Source organism: Zootoca vivipara, chromosome Z1, assembly GCF_965207765.1.
Source record: "Zootoca vivipara chromosome Z1, rZooViv2.hap1.1, whole genome shotgun sequence".
NCBI lineage: Eukaryota > Metazoa > Chordata > Lepidosauria > Squamata > Lacertidae > Zootoca > Zootoca vivipara.
Genome location: NC_142583.1, coordinates 20847785 through 20867648, shown reverse-complemented (window position 1 = coordinate 20867648; position 19864 = coordinate 20847785). Strand labels below are relative to the sequence as shown.

Sequence of the window (19864 nt, the reverse complement as noted above, 5' to 3'; positions counted from 1 at the left end):
GAGTACCTGCCTCACAAATAACTTTACAAATTATACAATTTGAGGCCTAATCCAGCAGACCCACCTTTTTCATTTCACCTACAACATTCATTAAGATATTCAGTTGCAAGTCCTCAATTGAAACCTAAAGTGACGCACCTCCAGGTACATGCATGTGTGAATTAGGGCTTGAAGATGAAGTCACAGAGTCCAACTAGAAAACTCAAAAGTGATAGATACTCCCAAGAACTGCAGTTGATAGCAAAAGCAGTTCCCCCCCCCGTACAAAAATAAAATAAAGTAAAAATAAAATAGTAGTAGTGACATCCTCTCACCCCACTGAGCACAATGCCCAGACTGATCTTGAGAGCAAACAGAAATGCTGTAGCTATGGATAACTCACACAAACTAAGTAGATGCATGTTTCAGATATGACTAAGAGGCAAAATTTCTAGATGTCCTAGAACAAGTTGGTCTTGGAACCAAGAACTAGGGAATCGACCTCATACTAAATCCTAGGTGGACCCAAGGACTTTGGGTGAGATGGAAGTGTTGAACTGACTAGAAACAGCAAAGACAGCGCTTGCGAACTCCACATATATGTAAAGAGACTTCTCAAAGTTCTAACAGTTCTTGGCTCCAAGAAGTATCAAAATGCACATGTTGAGATAAATTATGCTTATAAATACATATTTAGGTATTAAAACCAAAGGTTAAAGCAGAACAGTCTTATGGACTAGAAAGAGACTGAAACGACAATCCAGTTAGGTTATCACTATCAGCTCTAGTAAACTGGTAGAAAGCATTATCAAGTGTGCAATCCTATATAGATTTACCTGGAAAAAGCCCCACTGAACTCAATGGGACTTGCCTCTGAGTAGACATGTATATGACTGCACTGTGGGTTTTGAATAATCACGTGGCTTCTGCAAAGCCACTAACCGCCTGGAATTTTTCAGCTCTAATCTGGAAGATACTGCATACATCAACTTTTTTTTTTTAAAAAAAAGCATGGCTTCCTGATAGAAATGCTACTGGGCTCCACTGCCTGAAAGAGGAATTTGTCTGAACCTGCTGCAATGGTGGTGGTAACCTGCACCAGCTGTGGGCTCTATGGAAGTAACCGGTGGACCACATTTGGCTTGTGGGCCAAAACTTCCCAATCCTTAGTAATGTGATGTAAAGGTAAAGGGACCCCTGACCATCAGGTCCAGTCGTGTCTGACTCTGGGGTTGCGGCGCTCATCTCGCTCTATAGGCCAAGGGAGCCGGCGTTTGTCCGCAGACAGCTTCCGGGTCATGTGACCAGCATGACAAAGCTGCTCCTGGCGAACCAGAGCAGCGCACGAAAATGCCGTTTACCTTCCCCGCTGTAGCGGTTCCTATTTATCTACTTGCACTTTGATGTGCTTTTGAACTGCTAGGTGGGCAGGAGCTGGGACCGAGCAACGGGAGCTCACCCCGCTGCAGAGATTCGAACCGCTGACCTTCTGATCAGCAAGCCCTAGGCTCAGTGGTTTAACCCACAGCACCACATGGGTCCCTTAATGTGATGTACTCTGGTGCAAAAATGACATGAAGGCAATAGCAGACATGCCTGGCCCCTGTGTGAAACAGGATGCTGGACTAGATAGAACTTTTCTCTGCTCCTGTGTGACTCTATTACATCTTAACTTGTGAAAAACAGATTTACATAACACAAGCTTCATTGGGCCAGTATGGATGCTAAAAAGAGTGAATTGAGTTAAATCTAATCCAAGTTTTGAAAACAAGGAAAGAAAATAAAGACAGGTGCTTACCTTTTCTCCAAAGTGGCTAAAGCAATATAAATTTCCATCCACACATCCTACACATACACAGTCCTTGTTGCAATGTGGTGATGAGAAGATCGGTTTTCCGCAAAAGCTCTTCCAGATTTCGTTCCCCGTAATCTGAATGCAAGCATGAAATGTATGGTTTTAGTGCATCCCAGGGCTTCAGCTAATGGGAAAATGAAGCAGCTGGCCAAAGACATAGAAGTATCTGATACTAGGAAAACGAAAGAACATTCTTCCTTTAGCGTCTGAGTAGCTGCTCCTACAATGAAGATACTTCATTCTTCTAATTCCAATCCATTTGGAATTTGTCACTAACAGTATGAGGTAAAAGTGACAAATGCAGTAACAAGTGAACTAGCACAGCTCTCCGTGTTTCCCCACTTCACAGGCCCCAAGGTACATATTCTGCCATAAAATGGGAAGAACATACAGCTGAAACAAGGCAATGCCATCAATCAAGTTAAGCGATTAGGGATGGTTCTCCTGTACTAGTCGCCACCTTACAAATCACATAACTATACAAGAAGGGAAATGGTTCTGAACTAAGCCAATGGAATTAAACAAAAAAATAGCTTTTTGATTCCCAAATAAGTTCTGTTTGTGATGGTGTTTCTTGTGGTGAGTGTATACTAACACAGCATGCGTTATCAAAACAGAGTATGGCGGCTCCTCAGGATTATTTCTCTCATCTCACTGTCTCCCAAGCTGCTGTTGCATTTACTATGACCTCTCCCCACCCTGAGTTCTTAATTCTGCATTTGTATTATTTCTGGACCATAAACAGCAATAAAGTTACATACTGGATTTACAGCTAGCAGGAGCCCTCCAAGTGTAGCAACATACAGGTGATGTGGTAGCAGATTTAGGTGAGGAGAGGAAAATACAGCTCCAGCTTCACTGTGTAATTTCCAGACACACTCTTTCTTCTGTCAGCATAACAGAAAGACAAATGCAAGTTAATGATTCCATTGCTCAACTAAATGTTAAAGTGCAATACACGGTTTCAAAGTGGTACAGTGTTAGCATGTGTTCCACTGTGGATGAATCTTTGTGCTTAATTGGGATGTTACTTATACCCAAAGTTGCACCCAGTTCATTATTACTATTCAGAACAAAAATAGGGGGTTCACAGTTCTACCTCATAAACGGCATTAGACACATTCAGCAGCAGTAGGCAGATAACTGCTAACTGTTCAGCTAAAATGGGGTGGTGTTGCATGCCATACCGACTCTGTTGGGTGGTAACAATTGTGGGAATAGTGGTGTGGTAAGAACTTTAAATGGCTAAGGTGTTAGGGTTGTAAGCACCAAATAAGCCAACCACATTTAAAGCAGGTCTAACTCTGGGATTTTAAAAAGCCCCTAACAGCTGACGGTTTGTAGCTTTCAGTTTTTTGCGGAGCTTGAGCTACATTTTACTAACTTAAGACTGCAATTCTAAATTAGCTAGAAGCTCCACTAAAATCTAAGGGACCTGCTTTGCGCTATATAGATATTAGCTATAGGAGGCATTTTTATTATTTATTGGCCTAACATTCATGACTACTTACATAAATATCTAAAGCATATACATGACCGTCATGAGATCCAATGAAGACTACTCCTGTGGAAGGATCCACAGCTGGAGAACTTTTCACCGCATCCTCAGTTGCAAATGTCCAGTGTGTTTCCCCATCACTCCTTCTGAGGACATATACCAACCCATCATAACATCCTGCAAATAATCACAGCCACAGAAAGCAGATATATTTGGATAGGCACTGAATTATTTAATTGTCCACAAAATTACTGAATTTTTGAAGTCCTCACATGCTTATCATTCATTCAAATGCAGGAAGTCCATTCATAACATCCGTGACATTCTTTATAAACTGGTCTCTATTGATGGACATTGCTTTTCACATGCTGAGAAAACTACTAGCCCATGGTACATCCCACATTTATTTACTAGAATAAAAAAAGAACTAAATCGGCTACTGAACTACGAAGCGTTCTTACAAAATCACTAGTTATTCAGTTAAGTTTTGATTAGAAGAGCAGTGGCTAAACTCTTTTGGCCCATGGACCTTATTCACTCTAGGCCAGGCATCCCCAAACTGCGGCCCTGCAGATGTTTTGGCCTACAACTCCCATGATCCCTAGCTAACAGGACCAGTGGTCAGGGAAGATGGGAATTGTAGTTCAAAACATCTGGAGGGCCGAAGTTTGGGGATGCCTGCTCTAAGCCAATGATGGGTGTAGCCAAAAGTGGGTATAGCCACACCACTGCCTTGTACACAAATATATAGGACACATGACCTGATCTGTTTGTAATTGCCCCCTCCCCGCTGATCAATAAGATTCCTCCCCCTCAAAAACCACCTCCAGCACCATGTCTTTTGTTTTGTTTCTGCCACTGCCAACATTGCTAAGGCCTTGAGGGAGAAAAGGAACAAAATTGCTTGGGGGAGCAGGTAAGACCTGCAGGCTGAGGGTTAGCCACCCCACACTTAGAATGACAAAGAGAAAAGCGATACTTAAATACGTACCAACAACGAGGAAGTTTCCGCACCTAGATACGCAGGCGGATGACTCAATGCGATCTGCAAGGTTTCTCTCCCACTTGACTTTTCCTGAATATAGGTCAATTGCTTGAATCACGTGAGAATGTGATCCAATGTATACAAAGGCAGATAACTTTTCGGCGACAACTAGTGGAGATGCATCCACACATTTGCCCAGGTCTGACTTCCATCTGAGATGCAACATACACTTTTCAGCTGTTTGCCCAATATTCTCATGTACAGGAGTGTTTAGTATAGAATCATCTTCTGCCACATTTGCACCGCTGACAATTGTTTTATCCCACACACTCGGCAAAACTTCGCTTTCTCCAGCTTGCTCTGTATTACTGTGGCTCTTCAAGGGGTCACCCATAGACAACAGCCGGTTTCCTCGGGTCACGGCAGTAAAGCCAACAATATTTGATTCAACTATTGGGGATCTTTCAGGTTTTAGCTGCACATACTTTTGACTGGGCTCCTCTCTGCTGCTTTCACTCAGCTTTCCTTTTACAGCATTGTCACAGCTTAATTTCAGGTTTTCGCTTGGGAAAACTGTTTCTAAGATATGTCTGTAGACCTCTTCAATGGATCTACTGAGAATAATTTCCAGGAGGCCAGGGACAGTCTTGCCTACCATATGTTCAATTTCATCATGGAGCTGTAATGATTTTAAGGAATCCCCGCCACTGTGCAAAAACCGTGACTCTTTTAAAATGCTTGCGGATTCATCTGGTAAATTCAGAACAGCCTAGGGGGTGAAAGGAAGAAGCAAAACATGTAATGCACAAACATTTTACTTTGATAATGCCTCTTTGCTTGCCTTGATGGAGCGGTGTGAGTGTGTGCATAGAAACCTTTGGCTTTTGCACAGCTGGAAGGCAGCATTTTGTACCAATGGTTCTTCCCACTTCTACTTCTGTTTTGTTCGGTACTGGCACATGGCCCCTGAAAGGTTGCCCATGTAGGAATGAAGTCTTTTTTAAAAAATAAATAAAAGTGTTTATACTGCCTTTTATATACTGCAATATTAAAGTGGTCTACAACAATAAAGCATAAAACTATATTTAAAAAGTACAAAACAAAAGTAGCTGGCCAGTCAAACTAAAGTTGATTACCCAATTAAGTTCTGCCCATTAATTTCAGTATGAATAACATTGGATACAACCCAAAATCTTGGCTCACTCCAGATTTATTTCTATAAAACAGGGCAAAACTTGTTGGGACGAAAGGAAAAGGAAGCAATTGTTATTGCCCCTTTTCTCTTGCACTGAAATAAGGAGGCCCTTTCTCTGTGCTCATTTATGCTATATCTGCCAACAACCTGGTTCTGGGGTCTTAACTTAGCCAGGGGCATCTGCTGGAACAGAACAATAAAATCAAACAGTGCATGCACATCTTAAGAAACACAGGGTAAAAATTATGTTCATCTGTATACAAGCTCCAGCTCATAAAAATTAGAAGCTAAATATATTAGGAAACACTACATAATGGCCATTTTTAAATTTTAAAAAATCCATGCTCCACTTATTCCCAGTTGTCAAGTACTGATATAATTCTTTTGGTTTGGGAAATGGTTTTCTGATAGTTTTGCTAGATTAGATGGCAGCAAGCCAATCTGTTTGCTACAATTGTTTACCAACATTTAAGCCTTCCAGGAGGGTGGGTAGGGGAGAGGGATACAGTGATACCTCTGGTTACAGACACTTCAGGTTACAGCCTCCACTAACCCAGAAATAGTACCTCAGGTTAAGAACTTTGCTTCAGGATGAGAACAGAAATTGCGTGGTGACGGCGCAGCGGCAGCGGCAGGCCCCATTAGCTAAAGTGGTACCTCAGGTTAAGAACAGTTTCAGGTTAAGAACGGACCTCCAGAACAAATTTAAGTTCTTAACGTGAGGTACCATTGTAATGGTGTCCATATAATTATTGCAAGGCTGTAGTAAAACACCAAATTAATGGAGGGATTTACAGTATATGCTGCACATGACAAAAAAAACACATTTAGACTATATTCCTCGCCCTCATTCCTAACATGTATGAAAACTTTAATTGCTATGATACAGATGTAGCTTAAAACACTACCTTCCACAAATGCTGCAATCTCTCCCACAATTCATTCTCGTTCAGCTTGCTGTCACTCCTTCTAGAGTTCAAATGGCTGCTGTAAATGCTGCTCAGCTCAGACACATCCACTTTGCCTTTGTACAAAATAAAAAGTTTTTTAAAAACCAACATTATATGAAAGGTAAGGATTTCAATATATTTGCTAAGGCTCAAAGTTTCATTGGGTACAAATAGGCATGCACATCTATTTTACTATAACACAGACCTCGAGGACAAAATACACATTATGTTACCTACATTAACAATCGTGCTGTATTTTAAAAATAAAATATCAGAAGCAATGCGAGGGGAATGAAAGTCACTGGAAGCACAGCACCGCTGGAGGTTTAAATCTTCCAACCCCAGTTATGATCTTGGTAAGCAAATCCTCAACTCTGACCTCCCAGGAGGGCAATGAGCATTAGGGAAAAAAACCTCACATTGATGCCCATGGGAGTTTCTTTCCTAATGCAATCCATGCTGGATGGAGGAGTGGGGTGGTGGTGATGATGGCGAGGCTGCAGAAAATGTGTGTGTAGGGGGAGCTTGGGAGGTGTGCATAGACCACTACCCATCACAATTCAGGCTAGCTCTATGTGTTTAGTGAAGTATTACCTATAGCTTGTCCTTCAGTCTGTGTGGCAAACCAGTTCTGAGAGTGTTACAAAACTTTCTTATATGTCTGTTGCTCCCCCCCCCCCAAAAAAAAAGGAAAAGGAAAATTAAAGCTCTGAGAATGGCTCTGATTTTGCTGAGATTCACTAAAATCTGACACATCTGGCTTCTACACAACAGTTAAATAAAAAATATACGTATACTGCTTGCAAAGTTACATTGCAATTATAGGACAGACTCCCCAAGGAGACTTGACAAGTGAGATCTCTATGTAATCGTTGCTGTCATGTTTAGACAGTTTTGTGTTTTTTTTTCATACTTTCAAAACTTGGTATGCATGGATGTTTGCACTGCATAGTCCTGCATGCATTTTTAAATAATATACTTTCAATTTGAGCTGATTTTTAAAATGGAAGTGTGCTTAATATAAATTATTAAGGACATTTATTTAAACATAATTTATCTTACCATGTGAAGTGAATGGTAAAGTGTCAATCAGCAAAACCTCATCTGGGACTGCATAGCTAGGAAGACATTCCTGGAGTTTCTTTAAAATCTCTCTCTTTTCTAAATTGCCTTTGGGCACAATGAACAAAATTAATTTTTCCTGTTGATACCATATCACAGCACATGTTTCCACTTGACAGTAGCCTTCCGCAATCTGCAAAATAAAGTAATTATTCTGGCTTACTCTAGCAACAATTACAGAAAGCTACAACTACAAGCAACATATAATGGAAGGAAATCAGATACCTCTATTTTCCTCAACTCTTTCTTCATTTTATAATTCAAATAAAATTTAGTGACTTTAAAAATTATTGCACTGAAAAACGAGAAAAATATGTAATTTGAAAAGCTTGGTGGATGTTATTGCACTGCTGGACCTAGACAATGAGAGATGCATAAGCACTTTTTATTGAACTTCTATTCGTGTAGGAGTCTATAAATATTCCACTTACACAGAATGCTTGAAAGGTAGCTATTTATCAGCTACAGAGAAAGGCAGGGGAGGTGGGGAGAGAACAACGCTGGCAATGAATACAAATATTTTAATCATGAGATAGTCATATCATAAATTCCTATCACATGATGTGAATGGAAAATAAATAAATACTGTTGGCTGTGAGTATTGTTTGAATTTTCCAGTATGACTGAGATAACTATCTTCGGAGGGGGGGGGAGTCTAGGCCACTATTAACCAGCGAGAATAATTTTAGAGCTTCAAAATGCATCTTCTATTGGGCATTTTCTGTAGAACAATATTGTACACCATGAAAAGAAGGTATTGAATCAATAGCAATCAAATAAGAGTTACTGAATACTCAATACTATTTCAGAAAAGTACAAATGCTGTTCTACCAAAAACAATAGAGAGGGATGAGTAGAGAAGACAAAGACAACAACCTTCCTACTAGTAACACAAGCAGCACAGGGCTCAAGCAGGTCTTCAGTGGGTTATCTATGAAGCCAGCTACAAGGTCATGTACCACCTTCTGAAAGCAGACTGCTTGCTCCTCTTCAATGCCATGGCTATCAGAGGGTTTGTGCCCGTATGTTACTCTCTATTATCAACATTCAAAGGCAGAATAAAGGTAGCATGCATGTGCAGCCCTCATTCCTCGCCAGAGTTGGTATGGGAACGGGGTCTAGATTTATTAAGGCAGGGTTTTCTTGCATATCTTGGGGGACCCTTTTGTCTAGAGAGAACCAAGTCTCTTGTCCTGTTTTGTTGTACAGTGTGTCCACATGAATTACGAATTGGGAAAAGATAATCAAAAGGAACTAATCCCCAGGAAATATGTCACATGATTCCATCTTGTACAACCATCTTGCTGCTCTAGTTGCCTATTTCGGACAGTCTTCAAGGGTAGCCCTATGTAGAGCTCATTGCAGTACTCCAGACTTGAGATTGACAGGACAAAGATCATGACCAGGCTCTCTCGGTTTACCTAAGAACTTTGTTATTTATTACATTACCTGCTGTACATATTCCATACTGAGGCGCTTGCCATGACGTTTAATATGATTGTCCTTCCGCCCCAAGAATAACATTTCGGTATCCTTTACTCTTACGAAGTCTCCAGTTGCTCTCATTGTGCCCTTAGGTAGTGTTACTTCATCATCAAGAAAGCAGACACGTTCCTCACCTCCTGTTCAAAAAAAGATTGTGTGCCACAAGCAGACGTCAGGAGCCAGAAATGGCTAAAGAGCAGATAACAAAGAAAGCAAGAAACTTTTTTTTACAGGAGAGTGTTGTTTATGGCTTCCCATAGGCAAATGGTCATATTTGCCATGGTAAGAATAGAATACTGGTCTAGGTGTGCCTCTGGTTTGATCGAGCAGGGTCCATACAGCGCATGATGGCAACAGCCTGCTCACTCCTCTCCAGCATACTGTCTTTGAAGTAGCTATCATGACCAGCAACTGTTGATAGCTTTGTCTAATCCTTTTAAAGGACCATTTAAGCCCATGGCTTTCACATCTTCAGGTAGTGAACTCTACAATTAAAAATATTAGATAGAAAATCACCTATGAACACTTGACCTTCGCCTTCTACAACGGCAGAACCATTGGCATCTTTGACTTCAACTATCGTTCCAGACAGTGGGGTTCCCAGTGGTACAATGGAATCAAATCTAAAACCAAGGAGAGAAAAAAAGAGGGAAAGTAATGTAGGGGTAGGAGATAGGGAGAGAAGTTCATAAATATAACATCGAAAGTGAAGGATCCAGGACTACTCCCAAACTAAATACTTGGCCCTTTTGGAGGAATGCAACTCTGTCCCGGATCACCAGTCGCAGTTGCGTATTTCCCAACCCGTGACACTTGTCTGGTTCAATTTTCAACTTATTCATTGTCATGTACCCCAATCTAGCTCCCAGACATCTGTTCAGATTTTCCACTGCCTCCTTGGGATTAGAAGATGGAAAAGTGTTGCAAAACTGTCTCATCTGCATGTTGACGACATCTCAGCCCAAACATCATGTAGATGTTAGAAAGCATCTCTGGAAAAAGAAATACACCAACAACCATTTCTGACAGATGCTTCAGCTCATGTGAATTATTTCTTAAGATTAAAAATGCAACACAAGCACTACTCAAAATGTGTCTGCTTCTTTAAGGTCATTTTATCCAAATGTTAAGGGCCTGCCTTTGAAATTCTCTCTCATATCAAACACCCACAGAAATCCACTAAGATCTTTCTATCTACAGAGGATTTGTACTACTAAGCTTTTTATCATTTATTCAACAACCGAAGTGTGCAGGCAGGCAGCAAAACAGAATGACATTTCCTACCGGTGATCAGAACTAAAAACCTCCTCGGGAACCTTGTAGCATGTGGCCCAGCAGGAAACTTCTGTAATACCATAGATATTAAACACATGTGTTTTGTTTCCTTCTCCTCTCCAGCTTCTTAGCACATTCAGTTCAGGAAATGGTTCTCCACCGAGAGCTAAGATTCGCAGCGACGTATCAGCAGACAACACTGTTGATTTAATGCACTGAACTCCAAATCTGCGCAGAAGTGTGGGTGTAGCCTACGCATTAGAGAAAATAAGTTTCCAGATAAATATCTGCCATCCACCAAAATCTATTTCTGTTTTGTACTACCATATACAGCAGAAACAGGCAACCAGAAGCTCTGTGGACAGAATTCAGACTGCAGCAGACCACTAGCTAGACTTAGGGCCCCTCTGTACCACAAATTAAAACGTGAGAGTGGCAACACTTTAACTTCCTATGCACTCTGTGCTGCTTGGAAACTATTAATGTTGGATGAAAGGAGAAATCAGCAGAATCAGTTGTGTGGCTACTGAGCACCCATTATTACTGGTTCTGCTAGTCAAGGACAATGGTTACACAGACTAGGTTCTCAACATTTGGACACCTGGACACTGTCTCATGATGCTCACAGTGAGTGATTGGGCTTTAATTCACTGCTGGAAGACAAGCTGTGGCTAAGTGGCCTCTTTCTCTCTGAGACAACCCTAAGCAGAAACTCTACAAACAGCAATTACTCAGTTACTGTTCTTTGAGTCAATGTCCAAATTTTAAGAAGCTGTAAACACAGTTTTCATATATCCCAAGTACGCATATAGCTCAAATCTAAAATATTTACTTGGAAGCAACATGCTGATTATTTTTACTCATTTGTAAAAATAAAAGCAGGTCAACTGAGCCTAAAGCTCACGTGGAACATTGACAGAAGCTACACTTGGAAAAATGAAGACAGCCCATCCCCCCCCCCAAAATCCTTTTCCTAATGATCCTTAACATGTCAGTCTCATTTTTCAGTTACTGCACATTTTCATTGAGAGATTTAAAAATGCACAGAAGACAAATGACTGTACTGATTGATCATCATTGTAATAATAATAATAATAATAATAATAATAATAATAATAATAATAATAATAATTTATTATTTATACCCTGCCCATCTGGCCGGGTTCCCCCAGCCACTCTGGGCGGCTTCCAACAAAACACTAAAATACAGAAATCCATCAGACATTAAAAGCTTCCCTAAACAGGGCTGCCTTGAGATGACTTCTAAAGGTCTGGTAATTGTTGTTCTCTTTGACCTCTAGTGGGAGGGCATTCCACAAGGTGGGTGCCACTACCGAGAAGGCCCTCTGCCTGGTTCCCTGTAACTTGGCTTCTCGTAGCGAGGGAACCGCCAGAAGGCCCTCGGAGCTGGACCTCAGTGTCCGGGCAGAACGATGGGGGTGGAGATGCTCCTTCAGGTATACCGGACCGAGGCCGTTTAGGGCTTTAAAGGTCAACACCAACACTTTGAATTGTGCTCGGAAACGTACTGGGAGCCAATGTAGGTCTTTCAGGACCGGTGTTATGTGGTCTCGGCGGCCGCTCCCAGTCACCAGTCTAGCTGCCGCATTCTGGATTAGTTGTAGTTTCCGGGTCACCTTCAAGGGTAGCCCCATGTAGAGCGCATTGCAGTTGTCCAAGCGAGAGATAACTAGAGCATGCACCACTCTGGAGAGACAGTCAGTGGGCAGGTAGGGACTCAGCCTGCGTACCAGATGGAGCTGATAAACAGCTGCCCTGGACACGGAGTTGACCTGTGCCTCCATGGACAGCTGTGAGTCTAAAATGACTCCCAGGCTGCGCACCTGGTCCTTCAGGGGCACAGTTACCCCATTCAGGACCAGGGAGTCCTCCACACCCGCCCGCCTCCTGTCCCCCACAAACAGTACTTCTGTCTTGTCAGGATTCAATCTCAATCTGTTAGCCGCCATCCATCCTCCAACCGCCTACAGACATTCACACAGGACCTTCACCTCCTTCACTGGTTCTGATTTAAAAGAGAGGTAGAGCTGGGTATCATCAGCATACTGATGGACACCCAGCCCAAACCCCCTGATGATCTCTCCCAGCGGCTGCATATAGATGTTAAAAAGCATGGGGGAGAGGACAGAACCCTGAGGCACCCCACAAGTGAGAGCCCAGGGGTCCGAACACTCATCCCCCACCACCACTTTCTGAACACGGCCCAGGAGGAAGGAGCAGAACCACTGCATGACAGTGCCCCCAGCTCCCAAGCCCTCTAGATGGTCCAGAAGGATGTTATGGTCGATGGTGTCAAAAGCCGCTGAGAGATCCAGCAGAACAAGGAAACAGCTCTCACCATTGTCCCTAGCCTGCCGGAGATCATCGACCAGTGCGACCAAGGCAGTTTCAGTCGCATGATGAGGTCTGAATCCTGACTGGAAGGGATCCAAATGGTCCGCTTCTTCCAGGCGTGCCTGGAGTTGTTCAGCAACCACTCGCTCAATCACCTTGCCCAAGAATGGAAGATTTGAGACTGGGCGATAGTTGGCCATATTGGCCGGATCTAAAGATGGTTTTTCAAGAAGCGGTTTAATAACCGCCTCTTTCAGCGGGTCTGGGAAGGCTCCCTCATGGAGAGAAGCATTTACCAACCCGCGAAGCCCATCGCCCAGCCCTTCCCGGCTAGCTTTTATAAGCCAGGACGGGCAAGGATCAAGGAGACAGGTGGTTGGTTTCACTCGTCCAAGCAGCCTGTCCACATCCTCAGAGGTAACAGATTGAAATTGATCCCACAAAACCTGACTAGACAGGACTCTAGCACTCCCCCGCCCCGGCCCTGCTCCCACGGTGGAGTCTACCTCTTCCCGAATCTGAGCGACTTTAACTGCAAAAAACTTTGCAAAATCATTGCAGGAGATCATGTGGCCCGTACTGGGCCCGGATGGAGCAGGTGGTTCCGCTAAATTGCGAACCATCTGGAAGAGTCTCCTGCTGCTGTTTTCTGCAGATGCGATGGAGACGGTGAAGAAGGTCCTCTTCGCGTCGCCATTGCCACTTGGTAGGCTCGAAGTTGAGCTCTAGCCCGTGTCCGGTCTGATTCAAAATGAGTTTTCCGCCACCGGCGCTCTAGCCGTCTCAACGACTGTTTCATCGCCCTCAGCGCCGGGGAAAACCATGGGGCTGTCCGGGCTCCATGCAATCTGAGAGGGCGCTTCGGAGCCAGATAGTCAATAGCGCTGGTTAACTGTGCATTCCAGCGGGCCACCAGGGAATCAGCTGAAAGGCCATCGACATGGGATAAAACATCCCCTACCACTCTCTGGAAGCCAATTGGATCCATTAAGTAGCGGGGGCGGACCATCCGAATCGGTCCCACCTCCCTGCAGGGGAAGGGTTGCGGAGAAGTCCAGTTGCACCAGAAAGTGATCTGACCATGGCACTTCTTTTGTTTCGCTTTTACTTAATGTCAGATCACCAACATCCATAGAGGTAAACACCAAGTCCAAGGCATGTCCGCGGCTATGAGTTGGGCCAGACTTATTCAGGGACAGCCCCATGGTGGCCATGCTTTCCACGAAGTCCCGAGCGGCTCCTTGTAAGGTCGTGTCGGCATGGATGTTAAAATCCCCTAAGACAACCAAGCTAGGTGTCTCCAGGAGCATATCCGACACGACCTGAAGCAGCTCGGGCACGGAATCCTTGGTGCAGCGGGGAGGTCGGTACACCAAAAGGAATCTGCCCCTATTGCCCAACTTCCAGAACATGCACTCAGAAAACTCAGTCTTACCAATAGGACGCCTGGTGCAAACTAATGACTTCCTAAAAATCACTGCAACCCCCCCTCCCCGCCCAGATGGCCTGGGTTGCTGTGCATAAGAGAAACCTGGTGGGCAAGCAGCGCCAAGCACGGGTCCATCGGCTTCATCCAACCAGGTCTCTGTCACACATGCCAGGTCAAATCCTCCATCCACAATCAGGTCGTGAATGGCAGTGGTCTTATTCATCATCGACCTGGCATTGCACAGCAGCACCTTCAGGTCATGTGGGTATCCCTTGCTGATTCCAATATCCGTCCGGTCAGGACCAGACCCGGAGGCAGTGATAGTCCTCAGACAACGACTAAGTCTGCCTCCTCGGTAATGACATGGTCTGGTCTTAGCGTAACTCCTCCTCCTACCCGTGACCACTGAGATCGGTTGTCCCAGTGCATCCCCCCCTGTGGAATCTGCCCCAGCCATTTTGCTTGCTGGGACCCCCTCCCAGGCAGCCCTGACCCCTCCCCTTAAAAATAAAATAAAACCTCTGTAAAAACAGCAAAGAACGGAACAAAAGAAAAACACTAAAAACACAATAAAACAATAAAACCAAAACCAATAAAAATTACAATACACCAAAATTTAACAGATTCCCACACCCAACTAAAAATCCCTCCCACCTACCACCCCAAAGAAAATAAAAACATAAAAAATTCTTTAAAAAGCGTTTTAAAAAGAACTCTGTGCTGTTTTAAGTTCCCCTGGGCAGCACCAGCAGCAGAGCAGAGCAGCGGCAGCAGTCCTTATGAGGCCTTCCAGGCCCCGCCCTAGACCAGGTGGAGAGAGGCAGGGACAGGGCCTGCGGGCACTCACAGCAGGAGAGAGTCCTGGGCAGCACCAGCACCACTGTATTCCAGTGTTGTGCAGAAGCAGCATTCAGAGCAAACAGCACTTCTCATATCTTACCTGTAATACAGACACTCTGTGGTGCTGAAAAAGAGCCTTGGACAACTCCTGTGGCACCATTTTAATCAGGTTAGGAACTATAAGCAGGGAAGCCCCACTTGCCAGAGCAATGAACAGCTCAATCACAGATGGATCAAATGTCAGGGAAGAGGCCATAAACACTGTATCATCTGGTGTAACCTTAAATACATCTCTAAAGAAAAAAGACACACAAATACCTCTTCAACCATCACATGCATTTTGGAATCCAAAACTACTGTGTATCTCCGAAAATAAGCCATAGTGATAGGCAGTTTAACCTTGTAGGTTAAACTGTACCATACCTAATAAAAAAAATAAGACATCCCCCGAAAATAAGCCACCATGTGTTCTTTTGAGGAAAAATAAATATAAGACGGTGTCTTATTTTTGGAGAAACACGGTAGCAATTTCACAGATAGAACCCCCCCCCCCCCTCACATATCTAACAGTGGAGATGTACAGAAACATGCGGGCATCAAACAGGCCAATGACACCCCCTCCCACCAGTATAAGAGGGCATGACGAGTTGAAAATGCTCTACTGCCCCCTACCCACTTTCATTTCCCCCACCTGGAATATTCAGTTATTCTGTGGGTCCAGTTTTCTCTCTCCCTTTAGGTCTTCTTGTTCTCGAGCTCTGACAGGATATTTCTTTGTTTAAAATCTGTCAAGCTTGAATAATTATTTTCTAAAACCTAGAATGTTTCTTAGGCTTCATTTAAAAAAAAAAACCTCAACATGAAACTGGAAGGTTTGCAATTGATTTTACTTTAATTGCAGGAAAACGCCAAAGCACAATAAAATGTTGTAAAATTAAACAAACCCAGCACAGATTGAGGTAAATTTAAAACGGGCATGGTGGGTGACTCTAGTCAAATTCTTCCTGTCCCACCAATAGCTTGTCTCCTTGTAGTTACTCCTCCCCCCCCCAAGCCTTTTTTCCCTTAGTCATAATCACATCTGTTATCATTTGGGGGAAAGTGTCTGGGGAGAGGGGCTGTGGGCAGGTAAAGCAAATCTGTGGCCATGGTGAGTGTTCTGTACTCCTCACCCAGCAAAACCCCAGCTTAGCCCACTTTCTATGTGATTGTGACAGATCCTGAAATGCTGCTATCACAAAAGGCAGGGTACAATCGACCGCTGTAGGGTACAATCCAGCCAAAGCTGAGCACTTTCAAATTCCATGTATTTGAATGGGAGAAAAATAAATGAAACCTAAAAGCACCTAACATTGCTGGATTACACCCAAAATGTTCTTAGTGGTCCAAAATAAAAACCAGGTCAAGCAGATAAGGAAGAAAAATAACGAGTACCATGTTAGGAAATAAACTGAAATGATACAAAAGCTAAAGTGTTTCTTCAAGGCTGCCTGTGCTTTTTGCTTCCTCTTTTTTAGAACTCAAAATGGCTTAATTCACCCATATGGTTTATTATTTCTATTATGAAAGCAGTGCATCCAAGCAATCAACTGGAATTACAACAAAGCTCTTGCAAAACAGAAATTCTGTTGGTGAGGGGCAAGATAAAAGTTTTAAAGACAATTAGAAACATCTTTAAAAGATAAATTGTGATTAATATGAAAACAACATGCAAAGATTATCTATCTTCAAAAACAACAATAGATATTTACTTCTTACTCTGCAAATTGCAGATGCAGTTAAATAACTAGCTGAAATACTGTACCAAAAAAAATCCCAGTTTTCCAGGGGATGTTTCACCCATCCATCACTTGGTTTTTTGTTTTGGTTTTTACACTTGATTACTGCCAACTAACTTATTTCAAAAGCACAGCATTAGAGGTGATGGCAGTAATACTACTGCTTGTAGTATTAAACCTTGGTGGGATAAAGTGATGAATATTGTGTGAACCAGTCCCAAGAGACACCAGTCTAGGCTGTATCTGCATTGCTTGGGTGATACACCTGCATTGTTTGCGATCTTCAGTTGTCTCTTCCCCCCAACACACCTGCTGATTAAGGAAGTAAAAAACACAAGCCCACAAAAAGAAGAACAAGGAATCTCCCTAATAATTTCTGCACAATTCATTTTTTAAAAAGAGGTCCATATTCCTGTGGGAGCTCATATTTCATTTATTACCAATTTATCTAACAGCCGTGTCAAGCTGAAGGGGACTGGGAAATCAACCAACAGCAGACACAGGGTTCTCCTGGGAAAATCTGTACTGTACTCAAATGAGACATCAGCTCTGAAACTCAACATTTGTTGCAAGGTGTATGAAGTTGCAATAGTTTTACTCTTGCAATGTTCAAGCATACCATTCTATCACAAATAAATCAATGGCTGAGGTTTGCACATAACACATAACTATGGTTTGGTGCTATGTAGATGAGTTTCCATGAGCCTGATCAAATCATCAGGCTCATCCACTCCCACCTCCCCCTGTGCAATGAGGAGGAGGAGGTCTTCTACAGTATTTTGTTTCACTTTTAAAGAATCTTGGCGTAACATTACATATGAACCAAGGATTTTTACTTAAAACTATAATGGTTACTGAAAAAAAGCCCGTTTCATTATCCATGGTTTGAAGTTTACTTGCTTAACAATTAACTACTGCTTGTTTTAAACCAAATCCCTGGGTAATACTTGCTAAGCAGAGATTCTTTGATAGGAAAATTAAGTTCTCTCCTTCTTGCTGTGAGAGATGGGGGTGATGGAGTGAGTCCAACAGGTCATTAGAATTCATGGAGCGTCTTCCACATAAACTGTGGTTTAGTCTAAGTGTGAACTGGGCCATTATGTTTGTACAGATATACATTTTGACATCTGTCAATTATACTGCCAATTCCCTGAAAATAAGACCCACTGAAGTCAGTGGCACTTTCTATTCAGTATGCATATATAGATATACTGTATGTCCAAAAGATGCCAAACTTTCACCACCCTGACAATGTTAAATATTAATTACAAGCATGCTATCAGAGCACAAACTACCACCAAACTCATTTAAAAAATAAACCTAGAGTTAAATGAAGTCAGGTAAAAAAACATGGTGTTATTCTGATACAAGTTCTGAATTCTGAATATTTACTACAAGCAAAATTTGGTGACAGCTATGGCAGAAAGTCATTAGGTATGCTGACTTTGATCCCGTGAAAAGGAAGACAGGCTACAAATGAAAGCAAATAAATAAATAACCTGGCCTCAAGCTAGTCACCATTATTTTTAAATGTCTTATTAAAGGTTTTTTGGAGGAAAGCACTTACCGAAGATGAAGAATATTTGGCAGTATACATTTATGAGGAACCCTGACAATTTTAGGGATCCCTGTTGTTCCAGATGTATGTAAAATATATGCTATGGAGCCTGGCTGTCTGACATCCAGCAGGTCTTTGAATGGTTTTGTCTCAAGCTGGTCCAAGGCTCGTGCCTCTAATCTGCTTGGCACAGCAGAACTTTCATTGTTATCGTTTAAATTTCCAATATTACTGCCCTTCCTCTGGAAAAGAATCAAACTGACTTTTGGTATTTCAAAGGAATCATGGCAAAACAAATGCCCATGAGCCACTGTGAATTTCTGAAAGAGAGAAAGAATGATTTTAATTGAATAATACTCGTGTGCACATACTGTTGTTCTTTTCTCTATAGTGTACTCCTATCTTCTATATATATAAAAATGTAGAAACTGCGGAATTGTGGGCTCCACTTTTCTCCGAAACCGCAACGGTCCACGCCACAACCCGAGTGTTTTTATAACCTCAGAATGTTCACACCTCATACCTACACAGGTAAAAATGTGTTTTTACACCAGGCACCCCCAAACTTTGGCCCTTTGGAGTTGCAGGCCAAAACATCTGGATGGCCGCAGTTTGGGGATGCCTGTTTTATACAAACAAAAACAGCACCCTCCAGTGGCAAAATCCCCACACCTCCTCCACCTCCTCCATCCCCATGGAAACTAGCCCACACCCCACAGACCCCGCCTCCGGCACGAGCTACTCCATCCAGGGAGATCCAACCACCAACGCTCTGGGTAGGCCAGGCCCACGCCGTCCCAGAGGTCTGGAAGACGGCATCGGACACAGCTGACACCAACACGGCCGCCTCCTCGGGAGCAACCCCACTGCCTCAGACACTACCGCACCCCACCAACAGCCCCGACGCCAGTGTGCCCACTTCCTCGGGAACAAGCCCCCTTCCTCTGACGCTGCCCCACCTCCCGACAGCCCTGACGCCAGTGTGCCCACCTCCTCGGGAGCAACACCGCTCCCGCATACTCTGCCACACCACCCAACAAACCCCACTCCACCGTGGCCACCTCCTCCAGACCAAGCCTGAATCCTCTGATGCTGTCTCACCGCCCAACACCCCCCCAACACCACCGCGCCTCCCTCCTCGGGAACAAGGCCTCTCCCTCAACCCACTCCCTCAGACACTGCCGCACCCCAGACAGCCCCCGACACCACCGCGGCCGCCTCCTCCGGAGGAAGACCTCTCCCTCAAACGCTGCCCCAACGCCCGACAACCCCAACGCCACCGTGACCCCCTCCTTGGGACCAACACCTTTTCATAAGCCACTTCCCCTCCGACCATCACACCCCGAAAAGACTGCAGCCATCTCCAAGGGAACCAATTCACTCCAGGAAACCTTTCAACCTCCCCGAAACCCAATGCGCCCCAGGAGACGCTACCACCAACAAACTCAAGGACCCAATAAACAATAGGACCCCACATACCTCAACCTTCCTCAGACAACTACACCTCTTCCATGCCACACAGGACTATAAAGGTAAGACACGACATCTCGGACCCATGAC

The 19864-nt window shown here is 43.5% G+C and overlaps 2 protein-coding genes across 4 annotated transcripts in view; one reads left to right on the top strand and one right to left on the bottom strand.

The window, feature by feature from the left end:
- CRACD (capping protein inhibiting regulator of actin dynamics) overlaps positions 1-10160 on the top strand; it is a 119488-nt gene extending 109328 nt beyond the window's left edge. Inside the window, exon 12 of the mRNA XM_088660927.1 lies at positions 9932-10160. The gene's annotated coding sequence lies outside the window, so the exon portion shown is untranslated. The remainder of the gene's footprint in view (positions 1-9931) is intronic.
- Positions 1-19864, bottom strand: part of AASDH (aminoadipate-semialdehyde dehydrogenase) — a 33229-nt gene that overhangs the window by 3809 nt on the left and 9556 nt on the right. For all 3 annotated transcript variants that reach the window (XM_035112315.3, XM_035112316.3, XM_060278807.2), the window contains exons 4-14: positions 18314-18624; positions 15069-15261; positions 10354-10595; positions 9586-9692; positions 9034-9206; positions 7525-7717; positions 6421-6536; positions 4324-5086; positions 3346-3509; positions 2596-2721; positions 1778-1909 (exon numbers count right to left, since the gene is read on the bottom strand). In XM_035112315.3, coding sequence (XP_034968206.3) covers positions 1778-1909; positions 2596-2721; positions 3346-3509; positions 4324-5086; positions 6421-6536; positions 7525-7717; positions 9034-9206; positions 9586-9692; positions 10354-10595; positions 15069-15261; positions 18314-18624 — 2520 coding nt within the window. The remainder of the gene's footprint in view (positions 1-1777; positions 1910-2595; positions 2722-3345; positions 3510-4323; positions 5087-6420; positions 6537-7524; positions 7718-9033; positions 9207-9585; positions 9693-10353; positions 10596-15068; positions 15262-18313; positions 18625-19864) is intronic.